Consider the following 18,957-nt stretch of genomic DNA (forward strand, 5'->3'; position numbering starts at 1 on the left):
CATACTAGCACACATACATGTACACTCGTATGTATGTAATAGGCATTTTTACTTACGATTCTCGTCTTAGGCATACCTTTAACATCTTTAAGTGCCATAACGATAAGCAATCGAGTTGATTAAGAGCTAGGGAATTATTGACCGGGGCTTATCTTATGTATGGAATAGCATTGCTGGGACAAGCCACAGCCCCCGTCATATTGAAGTCGCTATCAAAGTGATTTTTGCTGTGCGGTTATGGATCGCTCGTGCTGGGATCATAAATATCAAATTAATACTTTAAACAGTAGCCAGTAGACCAATTTGGTTTGTTTGGCCAATTGATTGGGCAAATTAAAAGATACACCGGCGATCACATGCCTATGCTTCTCAAAAAAAAAATAAAATAAAATAAACATCAATGGTACACACCTGTCTCTGAAATACCCTATTCCCAGACATTTCATAAAATGAATGCTATTGAAACAGTAATTTCTAATTTTGAAAAAGAATCTAATATACTTTGTCATAGGTGGGAAGTGCGGCCTTGGAAGTAATCTGTAAGATTTATTCCTGCTGTTAAATACATCTCTGTGTCTCGAATTCTACTGGACGACACCCAAGTAAATTCGCAGAAATCTATAACCCCATTCAACTTTTAAGTATAGTGTATAGGAAGACATCTTATCTGCCAATAATGATGTATTTGACAATTTTAAGTGCATCTTTATCGATTCCTACCGATCGTTGAAACTGAATTTGATTAGTCTAATGAAGCGCCACTTCAACAAACTAGCACACAAACACATATGCATTACATCATTGTTCAATAGCTAATAAACGGGAATTGTGCGAAATTTAACTCATTCTAAATTAAATATTGATTAAAATCGTGTGAGTTTATCATATCAATTCATCTTCCTTTGATGACTTTAGTGACGCACCAATAGATAATGTTTGTTTAGGCGTATTTAATAATATAACGCCATCTCCAATTGTGACGGAATTGCTTAAATAAATGTAAGTCGTATATGGGCCTGTCGCTTGACGCAGTTAGTGATGTGCCTCCTTCTTGGGTCTGATCTGATAACAATGCGATTATTATTTGTGCGTAATTTATGGGGCTCGTCAAAACAAAGTGAGTGCGCTTGTAAATGGATTTACTAAAAAGCAAAACAAAATGTTGCCAGGTGAACAACAATTTGAAATTTGTGTTTAAGATCCGCAAACACACACATCATTTATATAGAATTCTGCTATTGTGACTCAATAGGGACAGCTGAGAGTTCAACTGGAGAAGGTGATATATTCTTTAAATATACTAATCTTTTGAGGAGACTTGTAAAGTAGAGCAAACGAAAAAAGATCGTCATCATATATACATACTAAGTATATTCAAATAACAAGTCTTGGCATTCTTTCAATTGCCAAAACAAACAAGGTATCATGAAATGCATTCTTGCTTCTTAACTCATTGTGGGATGAATCTAAAAATTTAAACTTGTTTAAAAGCGTGACGCAAAACCATCAATTGTGGTTATTTCTGACGTTAACCGGAAACACCATTCTTTCCGCTGAGCAAGCAGTGTCAAGCAGTTCGTTTAATTGTAGCATGCAGTATCAGGGGAAGTGTAAGTATAAGGGTCCGCTGTAGCATGTTATGTTATACTTTTCCAGATCAGTGCTTATAATTTCAAATACAAGCTTGATAATGGCTTAATGTAGCTACATTTATATCAATTTAAATCTAATTTGTTCAATTGCGATCATATTTTTTCCCCCTGATGGGATAGGAGGATACAACATCCAAGCTCCATCACTCAACTCGACAAGCCAAAAAACGTAATTGTTATATATAATTTTACCACCTGTTACCCAGTTTAACCAGTTTATTACTGTATTTTAAATCAGAAAACAATTTTATGCCCGAGTTTACGTGTTTCAACAAAAAAGTGAAGCAAAAGTGGCGAGGGAATACAAATAAAAACATATGGACGACTGAAAATGACGTCAATTTTTTTATTTGTTTAATGTGGATTAAAAGAAAAATCAATGGAACAGAAGCTAGTAGCTTATGCATAGCTAACATACCCATCAATACTCTTTATACTCAATTAATTAAATAAAACTTGTAAAATGGAAGCATTGAATATATATATTAAACGCGATCGTTTTAAAATGTCAAGCACAGATTAAGAATATGGATTTATATAATTTATATAATTTATTTATTTTTTTAATTTTCGGAAAAAGGTAAAGAGGAGCTTTAAAAATAACAGTAGATATATAAATTGCTCATCGGCCAGCTTAGGCCCCGATTCAAAGCACAAAGTATAAATAAATAAACTCCAATCTCTCAAAATGGAAAGGAAATCAAGTGGAGAAGCTAAAGCTGGGTGTCTCGAAATACTCGTTAATAATTGTCGAACCATTGTAGAAAAAAAAAAATAAAAAAAATTGAAAATATTTTATAAGAAATATTTCTTTAAATATGTTATAAGAAAGTATAGAAAAATTTAGTTTAAATTGCATTAGAAATAAATAGTTATCTTAAAATACTTAGCCTTTTCAAATTAGGCCCAACTTTAAATGAGTTGGTATCCAAATTATGCTTCCAATTTAAAATTTGCGTACTTTTCCCAAGGTAGAGGTGTGTAGAGTTCTTACTAGGGCCATGCATTTCACGATAACAGGTTTTGACAAGACTGACCTTGTCAGTAGCATAGACATGAAGGACACTGATGAAGGGAGTTTCTCAGATCGTTATATTATTTATTTCAGTTCCACTGCTCTTTTTATAAATTTCAGTGTAAGTTGCCAGTTGCTTTGCAGAACTGAAATGCGTCGAATCGGCAGTCCAACACTTGGGTACCAGCTGTGTCCAATGCAATTAAAAGAGCTGTGTTCCCATTTTACGTCGAGCAGTTTGAAATGATCAGCTTGCTGTGCAGTTCGAGACTTGCACTCACAGCCATCAGTATGTGCTTGGCTATGTCCATGGCCACGGAAACTGACTACGACAGACCTTATACGACGCCCAGACAGCCGTATCCGAATTGGCTGAACTGCGGTCAGAATGGGACGATATCATTTTGCTCGTCCCGTTGCGAGGAGACCTGCAAGTACAAGTCGCGAGGCTGCCCGCCCCGTATTTGTGGCGGTCCCTGCGTCTGCAAACAAGGCTATATTATTGATGAAGACCTGCCCGGTTGTGTGCTGCGTGCCGATTGTCGCGTTCAACAGCTCGAGGTTCCATCGCACGAGGTGACCAGCCTGGAGCAGTACGGGGCCAACTATGGTAACTCATCCTTGCTTGAACGGAAGTTTGTGTCTTTTCAGAAACCAAAAAAACATAGAATTACGATAAGACCGAAAAAGTTACCCAATTTCGCCGGAAAGCAACGAAATGGCAAAAGAGTTCTTGCGCAATAAATTTTAGTACACCCCCCAATCGAAATATATAAATCTGAGCCATTTGAACCAGTGCCGATAACGTCCAATAAGCGGCCTGAGGTAATAAGTGCTTGGGTTTTGGCAATATAGTATGAAAATAATATGTCAACTAATGCTCATATAAATAGCCTAATTTGCGACAGTCTGTGCACTCCATTTGACTAGCACTCTACTTGTTTTGTACACGCACAACCATTGATAAGGAAACGTGACAGTCGGCCGAGCTCTGTGCACGTTCACGTGAAGTGCACAGCTCAACAAGTACAAAAACAATATTAAAGGCGTGGAACCTACAATAGAGCGTTAATAAAGCTCTTAACTTAGCTTATCTTGTCAACTCTATCGGCTGTGGGTGAAGAGTCTGTGCCTGGGCGGGGTGATGTGGCTGTTTAGAACTGCGACAGTCTCTGGATTTATGGCTGTCGCCTGACTCGTATCATTTCTGCTGTTGACTGCAAACAAGGCGGGAAAACAAATGGGGTTCAATTATCTCGTTGGGGCCAGAACATATAAATAATAACTAATAAATTTATAGTGCGCCGAGTACTGCCTGATACTTATTACGCATACGCCCCATGCGTTCACGCAGCAGGCAGTTGCTGAAATTTTGCACAGCTCCCAAAAGTATGCTTCAATTATTTGCTCAGCATTTTCAATCATGCGATAAAGTTGCGTGCTGTTTATATGTACTTACTATTAACCAATAAAATGAGGATAAAACAAGAAAGGAATGCTAAAGTCGAGCAGGCTCAACTCTTAAATACCCTGTACCACCCCACAAAAAAGTAATTAAATTAATTAATTAATTTAATTAAATTAATTAACTAAATTAATTTAATTAATTAACTAAATATTAATTAATTAAATATAAAATATTCCATGCATGCATACATACATTTACATTTACATCAGAATCGTGCCTTATGCGTGTTTGTGTACTTGTACATATGTATGTATGTGTGCATTGGGCCTGGTTATATGGCTATAACTTTCTTTCCGATCATTCTATCATAATGAAACTTGGTATACTTGGTATAATTACTAACCTAATGTGACTACCAAATTTTAGTTCAAAATTCCAAGAATTACGGGAGTTATAGAAAATCGGTAATAGGGGGGGAGTGGGGGGGTGGATCAGAAAAAATGAACATACTCGTCCTTTCTCGGTCTCAGGAGAATCTGTATACCAAGTTTGGTTATTCTAGCTCTTATACTTTCGGAGATCCTTGCGTTCATACAGACAGACAGACGGACAGACGGACAGACGGACATGGCTATATCGACTCGGCTTGTCATGCTGATCAAGAATATATATACTTTGTGGGGTCTACCAAGCCTCCTTCTGTGTGTTCCATGTGCACTCGCACAAAACTAATATACCCTTGTACCCTTTGGGTACAGGGTATAATGAAAATGATAAGAGCATAATATATTGCCTTTGTTATTGTTTCAAACCGACAATTGTTGACAACTCACAATTATCGCTAAAATGTGTATCTGAAAGGCTATTAGGTATGCAAATACAAGTACGATCAACAAATTTAGACATTCTACTCTGCCAAACAGAGAAAAAATAACAACAAAAATTCTGAGGATTCCTCCATACTACGCACAATATTCTTAACTCACATAAAAACTTAAATGTAGATTAGGAGCTTAATGTGATACACATATAAATGCATGTTCCTAGACCCTAGACAGTTATCATGCCTGTTTAAGCAGCAATTGTAAGTTAACAAACTATTTTCCCAAGTAGCCACTGACTTGAACATGTTTTAGTTTTCCAAATTATTCATTTGTTTTCACACATTAGTCAAGAATACAAGTTTTATTTGCGTTCGGTTTAAATCCTTTTGATTCGGGGATCAACATTTATCCAAACCCAGCCATAATGCCGTGCACACCTGCTCTATTGGATACGAGCTCGAACCGCTTTAGTCCAAGTGTGCGGATCGGTAATTGGTACGAGGACTCGTGCCTAGAAGAGGTAAGCAGTATATTGAATATTAGATATATATATACTCGTATTCTTGAATTGCCAAATTGTGGACAGCATAAGCAAAATGTCTTCAAAAGGCAGAGAGATCGCGGGGAACTGCTGGTGGAGAAGGCACGAGCCCTCTTCGATAACTTCCACAAGGAGGTTGTGCTAAATGCGCCCAAGAAGCATCTGAGCTTTGGTGCTGTGGTGCAGATCATGCCGATCTACGTGAATCTCTGCGATGTGGACACATCCGACATGAATCCGGCGCTGTCGGTAATCATCAATGAGCAGGTGGTTCGGAGCAGCCAGAGCATCAACGAGGAGTGTGAACTGACCGTGGCGCCCTCGGATCGTTCGTGTGTGCGAAACTCGTTTCGCATTGTCAGTGGAGACAGCACCGATCGCACGAATGAGGTCCTCAAGTATGGCCAGCACTTTCGTTTCGAGTGTGTGGAGCCCGTCGACGATCCCATTTGGTTGTACAGCGCCCCCAAGCAATGCAACCTTTTGCACCCCATCAGGACAACGTTCGACTCACATAAGCAGGGCGAGGTCAATTATCCCCTTGGACTCGTTCATCGCAGCGTGAGTAGCTCTCCGATATTTAAAATTCACTCGGTATACGATATACTTGTATTCGATGGTTTCGTAGAACTGTGGAATTGGACGGAATGTTCCCACCGCTCATTCGAATTGGTTTTGTATACACGTTGATCCCAACAAGCGCTTCGAGAGCGAAGGCAAGGAGATGCCCGTAAGTCTTGCATTCTGTGGACTTTAATTTATGAAGCTAATTCTTAGCTCATCTCTCGACTAGAGCAATTCGCCTATTGTCATTGTTCATGCGGCCACCAACAGAAACCTGGCAGTTGAGAACGTTGTTATACAGACCTTATTTGGGCCCGAGTTTTTGGTGTCGGTGCAGAACTACCGCAATATTTACAGGCGTGAGACGTGGAAGAATGTGTGGATGATTAGCAATGGCCACCAGACGAACGCTAAAAGGGTTCCGCACTAACAAATTCAATGTATTATCGGGGGAACCTAAACTTCTGCAAAGATTGTTTGGGACTAGAAAATAGCACAGATAAAAAGCGATTGCACCGATCGAGGTATTACTTCTGACAAAACCACAAATTCGGATTGAATGCACATTTCATCCCAGTTGGATGGGCTTTGTGGTAACACCTGGCATTTCTGCAAAAAAGGAAACATATGTAAAGCCTGTAGATACTCGTGATATACTTTTAATTTGTAAAATAGATACTAGTAGTGGGACGTCCAAGAAAAAAAAAAAATAAAAGCAAATAATAATTAAACAAAAACTGAATAGAAGTTTACTTTTATTTATAATATAAAATCAGTAATCATGAATTACTTGCCGCAAATCGAAATTACCTGGCGAATCCCCCCATTGCTTGTATGTAAATAATCTGCAAATCTTCTAAAAACCTATAAGAATCGTAAAATTGTTAACAATCCCAAAACAACAACAATGTAGCGAGGTTGGCTTGTGATGAAAAACGTATATAGGTTCTCCACCGATTCTTAAATGTTATCTCAGTTAGCCTGATATCATTTAAAATAAACATCAACATAAAAAATATGCCACATGTATATATTACTCGAGAAACTAAGCAATTCTAAAACCTATCTCTATAAATACAAATACAAACAAACCCAATGCCCTGCATCCATATACTGCTTGATTCGGGATCGAGTCGGTATGGACCCAAAACACTCATGGGGAATTGGGTGGAGGACAGATTTCTGAAAGAGGTAATCACACAAATGTGAGCTAACAAGGTCGGTCACTTACCTAAACTGATTTATGATTTTCTTCCGTAAGGATAACGTTCGCCAAGTCCAGAGCAAACACAGTAAGGGCACACTGCTCATTGAGAAGACGCGTAGGTTTTTCGACCGCCTCTATAAAGAAATCACATTCGCCTCAACTGAGTACCTGAAATTCGGCGGTGTGGTGCAAGTGAAGCCTCTGCATTTGAATATCGCTGACCATGATACCTCCGAGTTCAATCCCGCACTCTCGGTTATCATCAACGAACGGGTCCTGATGCATAGTGAGGGCATCAACGAGGAGTGCGAATTGACAGTTGCCTCTTCGGACCGCCCCTGTGTCCGCAACTGCTTCCGCCTTATCAGTGGCGACGAGAAAGATCGCACCAACGAGGTACTTAAGTATGGGCAACATTTCCGTTTGGAGTGCATCGAACCGAATGACGATCCCATTTGGGTGTACAGCGCACCCAAATTTACAAATTTGCTGCATCCCATAAAAACCAACTTCAGTTCCACCAAGCGGGGCGAGCTGAACAATCCTCTGGGCCTCGTGTATCGCAGCGTGAGTAATTTAGGATCGCAATTGGATCCAATTGTCGCCTGCAACTATTTTTATCACTTCACAGAACTGCGGTCCTGGCCAGAATGTGCCCAGCGCCCATGCGAATTGGTTCTGCATGCATTTCGATCCCTTAAGGCGTTTCGAAAGCGAGGGCAAAGACGTTCCCGTAAGTTTCTACCCAGTAATGTACAAGTACTCCTGAAGTAATCTTTTCCGATCGCCAGTTCAATTCCAAAGTACTTATTGTGCATGCGGTGACAAACAAGAATCTGGCAGTGGAAAATGTCTCCATACACACCCTATTTGGGGAGGAATTTTTGGTATCTGTGCAGAACTATTACAACGTGTACAAGCAGGTGACCTGGAAGAACCTGTGGATGATCGGGGGTGGTCTGAAGCACACTTAAAAACGAACTGCACTTTTATTAGATATCATATTAATTAATAACACCAACTACAAAGTTAAAACGTAAACGTGTAACAGCAAACCTTATTTACGCAACTTCGGGTAGAAAGTGCAATAAAAACAGAAACATCCGATTTTTGTACGTCAGTTCTTCAGTAGGAACGACACAAATAATCTGTAAATGGCGTAAACACTTAAACTTTGATTTATTTCTTCGCATAAGTAGTACTACTTACGTCTTAGCATAAGGGGCTTAGTAAATCCGGCAGTCCTCTTCTAGAAAAACCGATAACAACGAGATCAAGGAAGATCAACTCCCTTGTGGCTTGGCTAAACATTTCCGATGCTTCTCTTTGTTATGTTTTCATAATTTTACTGAAGAAATTAATAAAATCTTTTGGCAATTTAATAATTGATATAATTATTGATCAGCTTATTTATCTAAAAATCTATTAACTACAAGTATAGTATATAGTATGTAGTAATAAAGGTTGATCAGTAAGCCTTGATATTATGGAGTTCTCGAAAGTTTTAGGTGGTATAGAGTTGAACATATACATAAATAGACCTAAATACATAATATACACCACGAACACAAAACATAAAAAAACGAAGCTAGAGGATACACGATTACAAGAGCGCATACTTATTTTAAGATGCCCTGCAGTTCCGCGGTGATGAACCTAAATGGAAACCACTACTCGGCACCTGTGCGTCTGGGTAATTGGGTGGAGGACTTATATTTAAAGGAGGTAAATAACGATATTATAGTAGTGAGTAATGCTTCTAGTCAATGGTGCTATGTGTAGGATGAGCTGCGTTACTTTAAGAGGCAACGGGACAAGCGCGAACTACTGGCGGTCAAGACACGCGAGTTATATGACAACTTTTACAAGGATGTCGAGCTGGATGCGCCCAAGATGCATATCAGCTATGACTCTGTGGTGCAGGTGATGCCTGCAAGCTTGAACATCTGCGATATGGACGCCTCCGAAATAAATCCGGCACTCTCGGTAGTCGTCAATGAGCGAGGAGTGCACACCAGCCAAACGGTGAACGAGGATTGCGAACTGACCGTTGCGCCGTCGGATAAGAGTTTGGTGCGCAACTCCTTTCGCATCTTGAGGAGCAACAAAATCGATCAGACCAGCAAGGTTATCAGATATGGAGAGCACTTTCGTTTGCAGTGCATGGAGCCCACTGATGATCCCATTTATGTGTACAGTGCACCCAAAATGTGCAACTTGTCGCATCCGATCAACTCTTCCGCAGTTTCGTTGAAGAACGGGGAAATTAATTTGCCATTGGGTCTTGTTCATCGTAGCGTAAGTAGCATTAGTGCCGTACTATATCCCCCTACTCTATCAGCTATGCATGCCTTGCAGAAATGTGGCATCGGTCGCGATGTGCCTTTCGCCTTCACAGACTGGTTCTGCCTGCACGTTGATCCCCAGAGCCGCTGCGAGTCCACATTTCAGCCCGTGCCCGTGAGTACTCCAAACTAATCATGTATCGGGTATTTACTAATCGTTCCATTGATCAGAGCAATACGCCTTTAATACTGGTGCACGCATCCACAAATAAAAACATGGCCGTGGAGAATATTGTTGTGCGGACCCTATTTGGACCGGAGCTATTGGTATCGGTGCAGAACTATCGCAACAGCTACATACGGGAGAGCTGGAAGAACTTGTGGGTCATTAGTAATGGCCAACGCAAAACCGCCTAAAAATCCCTGCACTCATCTACGCTTTATCTACCCATTGCACCTACATATATAGTACAGGAAGAACTAGCCAGTACATGTACTGGATAATAAACGACATTCCACAAAACTGATAGCCACCCACAATTAAAATAGTAATGACTGTTCTTTGCACTTGATTTCTGAAATGGCACACATTGGAAATTTGCACAGACGTGGAACTGTGTCAAGACACCCGCAGCTATTTGTGTGATAAGACTCTATTCACACCCCATTTCGACCTAGCCGATAAGTTGTGTCACTGCCAGACATATAAATACGCCAGTTTGGGGTACACTCCACACACTTTCCAACGGCAATGACTCCGCTTAACATTCTCGTCGCTTCTCTCCTGCTGATCGTTCCGAGCGGTGTTGTTCGCTCGGCCGACGTCACGCGCATCATTGGCGGCCAATTCGCTGCTCCGGGACAATTTCCTCATCAGGTTTCGCTGCAGTTGAACGGACGCCATCATTGTGGCGGCTCTCTCATCTCGGACAGCATGATTGTAACTGCTGCCCACTGCACCAAGGGCCAGAATCCGGCACAGATGCGTGCGGTTGTGGGCACCAGCGATCTAAGCTCCGGCACCGGCCAGACCCACAATATTGCCCAGTTCATCATACATCCTCAGTACAATGCGCAGACCCAAGACTTCGATATGTCGCTCATTCGTCTGAGCACGCCGGTTTCGATGGGTGGTTCCGTGCAGAGCATCGAGTTGGCTCCGGCCGATGCCAACTATGCGGCCGACACCTTGGCCACCATCAGCGGCTTTGGCGCCATCAATGACAATCTTCAGCTCCCGAATCGCCTAAAATTCGCGCAAGTGCAGCTCTGGAGTCGCGACTATTGCAACGCACAGAACATTCCGGGAGTCACCGACCGCATGATCTGTGCTGGACATCCAAGCGGACAAGTGAGCGCATGCCAAGGCGATTCCGGCGGTCCTCTGACTGTCGATGGCAAACTATTTGGCGTTGTATCCTGGGGATTTGGCTGCGGCGCAAAGGGACGCCCCGCTATGTACACATATGTGGGTGCCTTGAGATCGTGGATTAAGCAAAATGCAAACGTCTAGTGTTACAAATTACTGGGTGTTACTCGTATATATGAATTGGTCTATTAAAACGTGAATCGCAAAATTTTCAAAATTCATTGATTTTTCTTTGTTTCGCTCAATTGCGTCATGTGCTCGTGCTAAATTTTTAGCCTGTGCAGCTACCGCGTGGTGAGTACCGTTCTCACCGTACAAGAAGAGAAAACCTGTCTGCGCAACTCACCACTGCTTTGGTTTTGTTCTTCTCTTGCAAAATAGCTGCGGGCGTCGAACGAACTATAAATAACTTTAACTTTAAAGAAGGTTAAATGCGTCTCCGATTTTTGGACATATCCTGCTTGATCGAAGAGTTACTCAGATATATGTATGATCGGACAACAACTCATCTATACATAACAGCATAGGAGAAAAAAGAATAATTTTCCATCATGAAAATAGCAGGAAAAACGATTCGAAAGATATTGTAGTATTTTATTTTATTTGCAACTATTTGTTTGCACAGTTTTGCAATTGCTTACAAATTTAATACATGCCTATGTCAATATTGTAGTATTACAATTAATTTGTATTATTATGTATTTATAAATTTCTGGACAACTTCTATGGCATTTTGGATTGTACAATAAATGCCGTCTACGCTGAAGCTCTCTCGAGAAACTAAAAAAATAAACAACTGTCACTTAATTGCAATATAAAAACTGTTTCCTGTCTCTGCCAATTTGTGAAAAAATGCGATTTGTTTGTAACTCGTATGTGTATTTACATTAACGATATGCGCTTAATTGATACATACAATGCATATTTACAGTCGCCGTGTTTTAAGCCGTTTAACTACGGATTTAAGTAAACAATATTTCATATGTTTGTAGGTATGTAACTGCTTTTCATATGATCGCATTTTCTTTAATATTATTTAGTATTTAACAATAAGTAGTAGAAGGCACTATAGCATACTTGATTTGTATGCGTTAAGTACTAGTAAGTACTATCTATACGATATTTATTTAAAAACACACACTCAACAGAACCGATAGACATGTTGGCGCAGTTTCAGAAACGGGATATGTTGTCGTATTGTATGTAAATATTAAATATTAAATAATTTGGCATGCATATAATTTTCACAATAGAGAAATTGACAACACAATTTCCAATCAAAAACCTATATATTTGAAATGATTTTCTGATTTCATTGATTATTGGCAAGAAAACGCACTAATGTGGTAAATAAATGAAATTTCTAAAGTAAGATTTTAAAATGCAACAAAGATAAATACAGCTCAGAGAACAAAATGAAAAGAACAGAACAGAACAAATAAAGGTAAACGAATTTTGGTACACCACACACTTATATCTAAAATTAAAAGATACACATACAGCATATATGTAGTTTAAAGACTTAGGTAGGAATGCTGTCTCACATATGAAGCATAGGAAAGTCTAATGCTATCACCAAATGCTTTTCCATACGAATAACAATCAACGACAAAAATTGACGGAAAATGTAAGTAGTTAGCCTAAGCGGGTATTTGGAACGAGGCTCAGTTATCATTATCATTATTAATATTTGTATTCTTTTTCAAACAAAGTAGATACAAGTAGTAATAGTAAATAAACGCTTGCTTTGCTAGTACCTAATGCATATGTATGTCTAACACATGAGTTACATGTTCTTAATGCTTCAAAATTGTGCTAAAAGTTCCACATGTAAATGCAAAAATTGCGCTACGACTCGCTTATGATATTTTCGTACGTCTATTATTTTTAAATGGTTTTTTTTTTTCATTTTTTTTTACCACCTTTTGTGGTGCCTTTAATAAAATTCCTACAATAGCCTTAGTTTTGTATTGTGTATGCAAATCCTTACAGTCTACTGTACAACAGTCATTCATTTTGTGTGTTTGCGTTAGTTTTGAAAAGGTCCGTGTTAAATAAAAAATGGTACATTAGGTGTAAAATTAAAAATATAAGTCCTATATGTAGTATATATAGATTATTTGCTACAAGTTGATAATTTAAAGCCATGGCAATTTTCTTTCCCCTTCTCCTTCCTTTATCGGCATATTGCACAACTCCTGCTCTCCGCCCTTGTATTCATATTCATTCAGCATTTACATCTCTTTATACGTCCGCTATACGCGACGTCTCTGCGAAGTCGGCACCAGGATGGTGCCGTTCGCATAGAAGTAGCCTCACAACTTGGAGCTATCGTAGTTCTCGAGCTTCCACTGCTGGCGCGTGTAGGTCGCGTTGCACTCCTCCATGATCAGCTTATTCTTCAGCTCGTTAATGGCCAGACATTTGTCTGAGGAGCCGTGATGTAGCTGCTTCGTCTGTTCGCGGTAGCTCCAGAACTATGCCGTAGAAAAGAAAAAATAGTGTGTTAATTGAAAACATTTCTCCTGTACATAGAACATAATTATTTGTAATTTAATTAAATACTTTACTTCATTTTCAAATTTAAATTCAAATTTTTAAAAAAATAAGTTCTTAGATTTAGCACAAAAGTCGATTTTCTTTTGAATTTGCAGAGAAGAGAAAGGCCAATTTTGATCTTGGGACAAACATTTTTTCATCTGCACAAAAATAATATTTTTATATATAAATTATTCTCGATAGAAGTAATGCAGTTCTCTTTTACTTTGAAGCAATATTTTGATATTGCCAAAATATTTTTGTATAATGAAAAAAAAAAAAACATAAGTAATTAGATCTTTTGTTTCATTTTTTACGATTTTAGTAAATATTGTCCAATATGTGGGACACGATTGTTTCCCTGCATTTTTTTTTTAAATAAATGGCAGATTTTTGCAGTTTATATCTTGGAAAAAATCCGTTGGTTATAATGTGAATTCAGGCACTTTTCCCAAGTCTATCTTTTTACAGTACTCACCTGATTTCCTTTGGAGCCGTGACAACCGAACAGCATCACATCCTTGCCGGCATAATCCAGGCACGCCTCATCGCGACGTATTTCTCCCGACTTGCTAAGCAGCCAGTACTGTGTTCGGAACGAAATGCAGTGGAATTAAAAATTTTAACACTCAACGCTGCATTTAATTTGCATGTCAGAAGTATTCTATCTGTTTTACTCGTAAGTTGCTTGTTACAGCTCTATCCACATTACTAATTATTATGTAATATTTAATTAAAAGCCAAAGCTGCGCTTACTCCGTCCGTACATTTGTATCTCCGTCCTTTAGTTTGTCTGTCCGTCCATTTGTCTGAGTATGTCTCTGTATGTGGCGTGTGTGTGTTTGTGTGTGTGTTTTGTGGCTTCTGCCTGCCCGCTGACCATGATTGTTTATTATTTAAACCACGGTACTTGCTGTCCGACGGACTGGCCTGCTATTTGTCTGCCAGCCTGTCTGTGCGGCTTTTATTTTCTATGGCTGCTCGCTTGCCAGCTGGCCAGCCCGACTCGTCTGCTGCCGCCATTTTGTGCTACCATTTCCGTTTCCGTGTTGATGCCAACGTTATTTCTCTTATTTATAATGATGCGCGTAGCCATGTCGCTGCTCTTATTTTATTTTATTATTTCGCTATTAGCTGTGCTCGAGGATAGAACACGATGCTGTTTAAACAACGTTATTGCAACGCATTTTCTTTAAGTTTTAAACAAAAAAGTTTTATTAGAGTAAGGCTAACATCTGAGAGACGGTACATTGTAGCATTACCGGAACAGAAAACACTTCTTTCAGGCATACAAGTCTTAATGGCTTGGCTTCTGAGAGAGAAAGATTGCTTCCGCAGGAAAGTTGGTATAAGGTATTTAAAAACACAAAGATGCCATTATTTGTCTAGTTTTTGATACGCGAATTATTTCTTAACTTCAGAGTTTGTAGAGTTTTCCATCACAACTTTTTAAAATGTAATTTGTGGTCGTGTATACTATGGCTTGATTTTTTTTCGAAATTGCGTATTTTATTTGTACGTGGATTTCATCTTTAATATTTTATTTGTTCAGCTTTTATGATGCATTTTTAATTACGTTCCGGTATATAGTATATTTCTTTCGCACAGAGTTTTTATTTCCAGCAATTTTTTTGTGGTTTCTTTCTGTAGAGAAACTTTTTTGCTTATGTGCGCCCAACAACAAATTTTGTCTAGCATGCACACGCCCGGCGCGTTTATATGAAATTTTTCATTATGTTGCATTTTCCAGCGTTTTGCCTTGCGACGAGGACGAGGACGATGACGATGACGACGACGACGATGACGGCGCGATCCTTTGACGTGCGCATATTCAAAGGCACACACACACAATGCCACACCAATCCTCTCGCAACCTGCCCACCACCGCCCACTTAAGCGGCGCATGCATAGAAGAAAGGGTCCCTCACTCTCACGTTTCGTTCCATGCAAATTTTACGATGTGCAAAATTAAAATTTGCGTGAAAAAAGCAACGCGACCATGCCCATTCCGCCCATGCCAACAAATGTTGATTATTTTATCTGGCAACCACCCAGCTTCCTTTTACCAAGCCCCCCTCCCTAACAGAGCACCATCACGGCTTCAGCGCCCAGCGTTTTCGAGTGCGCTCACGTTTTTCATGCCCTGCACCCATAGAGGCAAGCATCCCAGGCCAACTCATATACGAGTTCACAGGAGCAGAGCCTCGGCTATTATCAGATCTGTATATAAGTCTTTAGCTCTTCTGCGAATATTTCATAATAAATAATTGGACTGAATTGGAGAGATCCGAGTGGTTTCCTAAGCTATCCTAAGCCTTCATATCATTCATATGAAATCATATTTCAATGCTTTGTATTCGTTTAGTTTGTATATATACGTAGACAGACATTAATAATTAAAGAGACATGAAAAGGGATCTCCTTTAAACTTGGAATTGCGTTTGAAATTCATTTATAATCTGAAAAGTTTTGTTTGCCCTTCTCGGCTATTATTAGATCTGTATATAAGTCTTGAGCTCTTCTGCGAATATTTCATAATAAATAATTGGGCTGAATTGGAGAGATCCGAGTGGTTTCCTAAGCTATTCACAAAAGAATGTCGGCCATGAATGCCTTCATATCATTCATATAATATCATTTTTCAATGCTTTGTTTTCATGTAGCTTGTATATATACGTAGACAGACATTAATAATTAAAGAGACATGAAAAGGGATCTCCTTTAAATTTGGAATTGCGTTTGAAATTCATTTATAATCTGAAAAGTTTTGTTTGCCCTTCTCGGCTGTTATTAGATCTGCATATAAGTCTTTAGCTCTTCTGCGAATATTTCATAATAAATAATTGGGCTGAATTGGAGAGATCCGAGTAGTTTCCTAAGCTGTTTGCAAAACACTATTTGTAGCTCGAACAGAATTGAAATCATCCACGGCAAATAGATCGCAGATTGCAAATAGATCGTAGACTCTTAGTTTTTCCTCGTTGCATAATCATATCAATATATCTGTGGCTACCATCACAATATATAGATTTGAAGATTAGAGTATTAGAGTATTTAATAGTCTGATGTGTGCACCACTCTCTCATTCAAGCTTGTGTCTTGTTGTCTCCTGCCGTTGTTTGTTCGGCTGGTGTTGTTGCATTGCGTTCAGTTTGCAGTGTTAGCGGTTCAGGAGTCAGGGTGGGGGAGATGGTGAGGGGGTAAGGGGGTAGGGGGTAGGGGGTTCGCAGTCTGGCGATTTCGTGCGTTTTGCGCTCCGTTTTTGCAAACAGGGCAAAACGAGGTCAACACTTTCCATTTAATGTTGAATATACATTCATCTGTGTGTACACATCGTGTTCAGTTTTATTTTATTTTTATTATTTTGTTGTTGTATGTTTCACTCTATTTGCCCGCCATTGTTGTTGTTGTTGTTGTTGTTGGTGGTGGTGTTGTTGTCTGTGCTGCTGATGCTGGGGCTGGTGTCGCTGCACTGTTGTTGTTTAGTTGTCGAAAAGCTTGTTATTAAATGTTGGAAAATTGTTGGTTTGTAAAAACTTTACGCCACGCTGCGCATCCATGAAATTGATTTATCATTTTGCATTTTATTTATGATTGCGATTTAATTAAATTTGTGACTTTGGCATAAATCTTATTACCAAGCTCGACTCTCTATTTGTTGCTCTCTCTCTCTCTCTGTGTGTGTGTGTGTGTGTGTTTGTGTGAGTGGAAGTGTGCGTGTGTAGGTGTTCGTTCTTTGGACCGGATAAGGCAACTTTTGACTTTGAGTTGGCAAACTTACGTGTATGTTTAAATGTTTATTTAATCAAATAATTAACAATGTTCAGCATAAAAAACATTTATGTAGCCACAAACTCCGTGAAATTAGTGCTCAAAACCGCAGGACTAAGACAAAGGTCATCAAAATGTTAATAATTTTAAGTTCCACATACCAACGACTTAGTTTAAGCATCGATATTAACAAAACCAAAGACATAGCCCTTGCATAAGAAACGCAATAAAAGAAATATTCCAATGAAAAGAAATTGAATTTGATGTATGAATGATAGTTCTAAATACCTTTTTTTTATTTGTGCTTTTGAAGAATTAAGGCATTGCCAAGAGAGCTCTATATTTACGGTCCATATAATTGGACTAAGTAAGAGGCGTTATTAATTTCACAGCTCATTAAAAACAAGCATGTGTTGGTGATACATAGATCGAAAAAAAAGCATTTGTTTGAGGCTTTGGAAATTAGGACCAAACATACAAATCTTAAGAATAGATTCGACATTGTTGCGTCAAAGGAAAGAGACCCCAGTTTGAGGGCAGCTATCATAAGTTGATGTCTTCATATAAAAACTCTTAGAGTCTTGTTATTCGGCAACGAAACATGTCTGGTAATGCATCTTAATGGCATTTCGAAGCACAACTTTAATCCATTTGGACGAGTTTTGGAGGGACGGACTAATTTTACAAGAAGTACCAACAATATTTTTGCTACAGCAGCTGTGAAAAACAAACTACTTCCATATGTTATACATATTATAAATACATGAAAAACTCACATAAATGAAAAAAGAATTTACAAACAAATTTTTACAGGTTCAAACTAGCATATGAAAAAAACTTGTATGTGTTGTGTAAAAAATGCAAGCAGAAAGAGTTGAAAACAGAATTAAATCTGAAACAACAACTATAACTAATAATTAACTAAAAGTTGCGAAAGCGAAAAGCATAAAAGATTGAAGCGCATAAAAACCAATTAAAGTCAAAACCTGAGGCCAATAACCATAAGAAAATAGGTGTGAACAAAAGGATTGAACAAAAGCCAAAAATGTATGCTCTTATTGTCAGCTGCTTAGTGTTCTGTAGCTGGCCGTGTTTTGCGATACCTGATTTCCTCCTTGACCGTGACAACCGTAGACACCCACGGCGGAATCCGTGTGTAAATTTACGGGCGAATCCACGCACATTTTTGATGCTGGATTCGCGATCTGCAAATTAAGTTCGTATGTATATGTTCAAAATAAAAAAAATCAAAATGCAAGTTGTGTGTTAAGAGGAAGAACGCAACTCGTTGCTGATGTTGTTTTAGTTGTTTTCGTAGGATAGTAGTAGTAGTGGTAGTAGTTGCAGGAGGCGATAAAAGTTAGTGGCAATGGTACGATTATTATGAGTGGAGTGGAGTTGCTGAAAAGTTATGCGCTTGGCCGCACCATAATAAGTATACGTATATAATTTGCGTTTAAGTTTGTTGGTTAGTACTTGTATTATTGTTGGTGGAGCTTAAATTGCATTTAACATTTAACTCTGGCTATAAATCTCTTTACGGTTCTGTGCCTCTACGGAGTTTGTGGCGGTCGCATGGCTGCTGCGAAATAACAAACCTGATTGCCACCCTGGCGATGGCACGGATAGAGACCAACCGCCTTCTTCAAATCGCGCTTGTGCGCCGGCGAATCCAAGCAGGTGCGACCGCCATAGCCTAAATTTCTTATCTACAACACAAAATAGAAGAAGAAAATGTTCAAGCCCAAAGTTAGGCGATGCAGGCATATACGATATATAGTAC

At 39.1% G+C, this 18,957-nt stretch overlaps 6 protein-coding genes across 6 annotated transcripts in view; 5 read left to right on the forward strand and 1 right to left on the reverse strand.

Annotated features, from left to right (window-relative positions):
- Window positions 1-2,937: 2,937 nt before the first annotated feature.
- Window positions 2,938-3,440, forward strand: LOC115634369. Its single transcript, XM_030532033.1, has one exon. The coding sequence runs from the start codon at window positions 2,959-2,961 to the stop codon at window positions 3,409-3,411; it is 453 nt and encodes a 150-aa protein (XP_030387893.1). The 5' UTR covers window positions 2,938-2,958; the 3' UTR covers window positions 3,412-3,440.
- Window positions 3,441-5,245: 1,805 nt separating this feature from the next.
- Window positions 5,246-6,746, forward strand: LOC115634087 (cilia- and flagella-associated protein 161-like). The gene is made up of 4 exons (XM_030531642.1): window positions 5,246-5,419; window positions 5,486-6,001; window positions 6,069-6,170; window positions 6,234-6,746. The coding sequence occupies exons 1-4, from the start codon at window positions 5,324-5,326 to the stop codon at window positions 6,432-6,434; spliced, it is 915 nt and encodes a 304-aa protein (XP_030387502.1). The 5' UTR covers window positions 5,246-5,323; the 3' UTR covers window positions 6,435-6,746.
- Window positions 6,747-7,055: 309 nt separating this feature from the next.
- LOC115634244 (cilia- and flagella-associated protein 161-like) lies at window positions 7,056-8,383 on the forward strand. Its single transcript, XM_030531838.1, has 4 exons — window positions 7,056-7,195; window positions 7,266-7,778; window positions 7,843-7,944; window positions 8,003-8,383. The coding sequence occupies exons 1-4, from the start codon at window positions 7,100-7,102 to the stop codon at window positions 8,183-8,185; spliced, it is 894 nt and encodes a 297-aa protein (XP_030387698.1). The 5' UTR covers window positions 7,056-7,099; the 3' UTR covers window positions 8,186-8,383.
- Window positions 8,384-8,773: 390 nt separating this feature from the next.
- On the forward strand, window positions 8,774-10,048 carry LOC115634232 (cilia- and flagella-associated protein 161-like). The gene is made up of 4 exons (XM_030531824.1): window positions 8,774-8,936; window positions 8,994-9,509; window positions 9,570-9,671; window positions 9,728-10,048. Exons 1-4 carry the CDS (start codon window positions 8,841-8,843, stop codon window positions 9,911-9,913), a joined length of 900 nt encoding a protein of 299 aa, XP_030387684.1. The 5' UTR covers window positions 8,774-8,840; the 3' UTR covers window positions 9,914-10,048.
- A 199-nt stretch (window positions 10,049-10,247) lies between these two features.
- LOC115634630 (trypsin-1) lies at window positions 10,248-11,009 on the forward strand. The gene has a single exon (XM_030532486.1). The coding sequence runs from the start codon at window positions 10,248-10,250 to the stop codon at window positions 11,007-11,009; it is 762 nt and encodes a 253-aa protein (XP_030388346.1).
- A 509-nt stretch (window positions 11,010-11,518) lies between these two features.
- The window catches only part of LOC115634641 (putative polypeptide N-acetylgalactosaminyltransferase 9), a 78,857-nt gene continuing 71,418 nt past the window's right edge, over window positions 11,519-18,957 (reverse strand). Inside the window, exons 10-12 of the mRNA XM_030532497.1 lie at window positions 18,773-18,883; window positions 13,882-13,989; window positions 11,519-13,342 (exon numbers count right to left, since the gene is read on the reverse strand). Coding sequence (XP_030388357.1) covers window positions 13,181-13,342; window positions 13,882-13,989; window positions 18,773-18,883 — 381 coding nt within the window. The 3' untranslated portion in view covers window positions 11,519-13,180. The remainder of the gene's footprint in view (window positions 13,343-13,881; window positions 13,990-18,772; window positions 18,884-18,957) is intronic.

This window comes from Scaptodrosophila lebanonensis, unplaced genomic scaffold (assembly GCF_003285725.1).
Source record: "Scaptodrosophila lebanonensis strain 11010-0011.00,11010-0021.00 unplaced genomic scaffold, SlebRS2 tig00000001-arrow-pilon, whole genome shotgun sequence".
NCBI classification, from domain to species: Eukaryota; Metazoa; Arthropoda; class Insecta; order Diptera; family Drosophilidae; genus Scaptodrosophila; species Scaptodrosophila lebanonensis.